At 51.5% G+C, this 4,628-nt stretch overlaps 1 protein-coding gene across 1 annotated transcript; it reads right to left on the bottom strand.

Moving 5' to 3' along the window:
• Positions 1-213: 213 nt before the first annotated feature.
• On the bottom strand, positions 214-1,173 carry LOC120324989 (olfactory receptor 14J1-like). The gene has a single exon (XM_039390004.1). It carries the CDS (start codon positions 1,171-1,173, stop codon positions 214-216), a length of 960 nt encoding a protein of 319 aa, XP_039245938.1.
• Between the last annotated feature and the right edge of the window lie 3,455 nt (positions 1,174-4,628).

Genomic DNA, 4,628 nt, shown 5'->3' with positions numbered 1-4,628 from the left:
CTGCAGGGTCCTTTATTTTGTTTAAATAGTCAGAGAGCACAATTCATCATTTATATAGTCTCAGTGTCAAAGTCAAAAGATGGACACTAAATTAGAAGGCAGATGCATAATAATATTTAATTGCACAGAAAATTTATTACAAGTAGAATGTGATGACCTGCAAGAAAAACCTGAGCAGGAAGGCTGGGTCATTATAGAGTCCCATTCTGAATGCTACACACCAGAAAACCAGAACTTTATTGCTCCTGAAAAGCATCCAGTCATCATTTTTCTCAGGGCATCCTTGAGCTGCTGGTTCCTGAGGCTGTAGATGAAGGGGTTTAGTGCAGGAGGCACCACCGAGTATAGAACTGACAGGGCCAGATCCAGGGATGTGGAGGAGATGGAGGGGGGTTTGAGGTTGGAAAATGTGCCAGTGCTGATAACAATAGAGACCACAGTCAGGTGAGGGAGGCACGTGGAAAAGGCTTTGTGCTGTCCCTGCTGAGAGGGGATCCTCAGCACAGCCCTGATGATCTGCACATAGGAGAAAACCATGAAAATGAAACAACCAAGTCCTAAACAGACACTAATCACAATGAGCCCAATTTCCCTGAGGTAGCCTGAGTGTGAGCAGGAGAGCTTGAAGATGTGTGGGATTTCACAGAAGAACTGGCCCAGGGCATTGCCCTGGCACAGGGGCAGGGAAAATGTATTGGCTGTGTGCAGCAGAGCACTGAGAAACCCAGTGGCCCAGGCAGCTGCTGCCATGTGGGCACAAGCTCTGCTGCCCAGGAGGGTCCCGTAGTGCAGGGGTTTGCAGATGGCAACGTAGCGGTCGTAGCACATGATGGTGAGGAGGAAATACTCTGCTGACATGAAGAACAGAAAGAAAAATACCTGTGCAGCACATCCTGCGTAGGAGATGGTTGTGGTGCCCCAGAGGGAATTGTGCATGGTTTTGGGGACAGTGGTGCAGATGCAGCCCAGGTCTGTGAGGGAGAGGTTGAGCAGGAAGAAGCCCATGGGGGTGTGCAGGTGGTGGTCCCAGGCTACGGCGCTGAGGATGAGGCCGTTGGCCAGGAGGGCAGCCAGGGAGATGGCCAGGAAGAGCCAGAAGTGCAGGAGCTGCAGCTCCCGCCTGTCTGAGAATGCCAGGAGGAGGAACTGGGTGAGGGAGCTGCTGTTGGACATTTGCTGTTCGTTAGCACAGGGTCTGTTCAGAAAAGGAAAAGTTAGGGAACAATTAGGAGATACCCCTCTCAGCAGAGATACTCGATCTTTCATAGTAATCCCCCCAAAATAATTATATTTCCCTTATGCTGGCTCAGAGTGGTGTGAGCAGCAAGAATTCTTCCCATGTGCTGCCAAGGGCTCAGCTTTGCTCTGCTGCAGTGCAACATGGAGCTGGTTTGTGACAGCTCTGATGATCACAGGGGATGTCAGATGTAACTTACCTTTAATGGAAAAGCTCCATTTCTGACCCCCCTAATCACAAGAGTGTGGACTGCAGAACAGAGGCTTCTATTGTCTTTAGAATAATTCTTCTGTTAGATATGTTCCACCATTAAATCTGCAGAGTGTTCTTTTTAGGAGTAAAAATTCTCATTTTTATTGCTGAAAATGTAAAGAATCTTTAGAAAAGACAAGAGACAAAAGGACTCAGCTCTCTGTGGTTTCAAGCAGAGCCAGGAGAGTTGCAGAGTTCTTTAGCCTGTTTCCCATCTGCCCTGCTCTTTACCTTGTGCTGCATTCACTTTGATTTCACACAAACAAATATTAAAAAACACACCCACAAATACATGTGCAGTGATGAGAGCAGGACAATGTTGTTTCCAAGGTCAGCTCTGTGAAGTGTCCCCTGTGCCAGCCCAGAGGTGCAGCTGTGCTGGACAGAGCAGGACAGGAGCCCTCCTGCAGAGAAGCCAAGGGTTGGTACAGGAGAGTGCCCACCCTCAGGGAAGGCTCAGCACTGCCCAGGATCCTGTGCTCATTTCTGATCCTGCCTGAAATATTCATCTCCGAGAGGAAAACAGTTTGAATTTCAGTGCAGCCTCCTGAACTGAGAGAACAATGTCTATGCTACAATGCCTAAGCAGGAAACTACCAGCAAAACTAACTCCTTTCCTGTAGCCCCTGCCTTTTGTGAGCTTTGCAAAAAATTCTGCATTAAATATGGTGTAGTGGTCTGGAGGTCTGAGCAGGTCTGACCCTGCAACAGCAAGACATGGAAAAAGTCCTCCCTCAGCTGCCAGGTTTGCTCCTTGCCCACAGCCCTTCTGCCCCAGCCCTGGCAGCAGCTCCCCGGGCCGGCTGAGAGCTGCCCCTGGCAGGCAGCAGAGTCCCTGCCCAGCACAGCACCCTGGGCTGCAGGACCCTGCTCTGCCCCACAGCCCTGGGCACCCCTGGCTGCACCCCCGGCTTCACAGCTCTTCCAAAGTGCCCCAAAACAGCCCCTGCTCACCCATCCCATCAGCTGGGGCTAGGACAGCTTTAGGAGATGCCTCCAGGAGCTGCCCCTGCACTGCCCTGCAGGCACAGACTCACCGTGTGCAGCCCTGCCAAGATTCCTCCTGCAGGGAGCTCTCAGCCCTCCTGCCAGTGCTGAGCCCCTTGAAGCTCTGTGTGTGCCCTGCTGGTGTCCCTGAGCTGCCCTGGCAGTGCCCTCAGCCCTGCTGGGCTGTGCAGAGGAGCTGCTCAGCAGCAGAGCTGTCTCTTTGAAGCTCTTCTTGCTTGCCAGGAGCTCCCTGTGTGCCAGGAGCCCGGCCCAGCTCAGCAGCACAGCAACAGCCCCAGGCATTTCATGACCCTCGGGGGGATTGGTGTTGTTTACATGAGACTCAGTCCCTGAGAGGAAGTTCAAACAACTTCTCAAGAAGTCAAAGTGAGATTGAAACACTGAAGTTTCTTGCAGTGCTAATGAGTCTCACTGAGGGACACAACTGAGAACGTGTCCCCAGGTTCCAGATAGAGCAGAAAACTGCAGACAGTGATGACAAGGATGGACAAGCAAGGGAAAGGTGGCTCTAATGCTGAATAAACCTTGACTTGTTTCCTTAATCCAGAGGACCAAGCCCTGACCCCCAGCCCCTGGGAAGGCAGATCCTGTCCCTGCCTCATTCCTCAGGGCTCTTCCTGGGGCACTGGGATGTGGGATGTGCAATGCCAAGGGCAGGACCATGGGGTGGCACCTGCCAGGCTGCTGAGCAGGGACAAGGAAGCCATGAGGCCCCAGGGCTGCAAGGGGCACTCCCCTCCTCCTGGCATCAGGGGCACAGACAGCAGCCCTGGCCAAAGGCCTGCAGAAGGTGGCTGTGTCAGGGCCTTTCAGCTTCTCCCCCTCCCTGTCTCCTCTCCAGCCCAGGCTGTCCTACGGTGTCCATGCCCTGCCCCTTTCCCTGCAGGCTGTCGTCATCCCCCCGGCTGCCCCACCTGGCTGGCACCTTCCTGCACTGACATCTCTGCGTCCTCCCTGGCTCTTCCTGGGCACACAAAGCCTTGGGCTCATCCAGACTCTTTCTGGGTGACGTGTTCCAGCACAGCATTTTCCATGGAGTGAAATTCCTTTTTCCTCATGTGTACCAGGGTGAATTTATGCTGATACTTTTGGTCTGTGTTTGGCCCTGCCACTTGTGAAAGCTTTGCTCTTTCCCTGGCAAGTTATGGGAAAACAAGCACTGATAAGCGGGAAAGTTGTCCTTGAGAGCTTTTTGTATAAACTGTTTAAATTGGTGTTCTGTGATTGGTTACTTTTCCGTCAAGGGCATTTGGAGGAGAAAGTGATGATTAAGTGAGGAAGGCTTGACCCCAGACTCAATTAAGGTAGACCCCCAAAACACTCTGCGCATGCGTGTGTGGATTTCCAACGTTCTCACGCGTGCGCAGAAGAGATGCACTGACATAACCGGGGGTGGGACTGAGGGCCTCGGGCTGGGCAGTGCTGGCCACACCTGGGGAGGTTGTGGTCTCTCAATTAATTGTTTAAAAAGCAGATAGTGCTTCCTTGGCGAGAGCTAGTTTACTTCAAGGACAACGTTGCCTTTTGGCGCTTACCAGCTTGTTAACTTACTGACTCTCCGAGGATGCTGCTCCTGCTGTGGGTAATTATAGGTATGCTAGGTTGGTAAGATAACTTTATGGGCAACAGCTGGGTAACTGGGGAGATCGTGCTGGGGGCTTATTCCTCTCCTCGTTCCTCCCTTTTGGGTTTGTTCATTTTCTTGGCCACCTTTTTGTAATAAATATTGTTTTTTTCTGTTGAACTAGCAACGGTGTCCGTTTTTCGTGTCTGTATATCTCAGACCTTTTCCCTGATAAAGTAACCCCTCCCCGATACACTCATGTCTACTTGGGACCTCCCCAGCTGCACTTGGCATTAATTCTTTCTTTCTCATGCTCTTTTCTGCTCTGACAAAAGGATCCACCATCTCCAAATCCACCCTTCAAGCCCTCTCAGGGCTGTCTTGTGCTGTCCTCAGTCTCCACACCATTGAGGCCACAGCTCCTTAGCCCCTCTCTAGTGCTCATGTGCTTGAGACCTTTAAAGCCCATCTTGTGAGATCTCTGGACACTCACTAATGTTTTTGCAGATGAAAATGTCGTGCTCATAGTCTAAGTAAATCACAGTTGCCATGACAACCAGCATGCAT

The sequence above is a fragment of the Pipra filicauda genome, unplaced genomic scaffold, assembly GCF_003945595.2.
Source record: "Pipra filicauda isolate LSUMZ 115617 unplaced genomic scaffold, ASM394559v2 scaffold792_size85764_pilon, whole genome shotgun sequence".
Taxonomy (NCBI): domain Eukaryota; kingdom Metazoa; phylum Chordata; class Aves; order Passeriformes; family Pipridae; genus Pipra; species Pipra filicauda.
The sequence above is the reverse complement of the archived record's forward strand: the minus strand, read 5'-3'. Positions and strand labels throughout refer to the sequence as shown.

Bases quoted from the DNA above. Each gene is read 5' to 3' on its own strand.
- LOC120324989 (XM_039390004.1), bottom strand. From the start codon at position 1,173: ATGTCCAACAGCAGCTCCCTCACCCAGTTCCTCCTCCTGGCATTCTCA.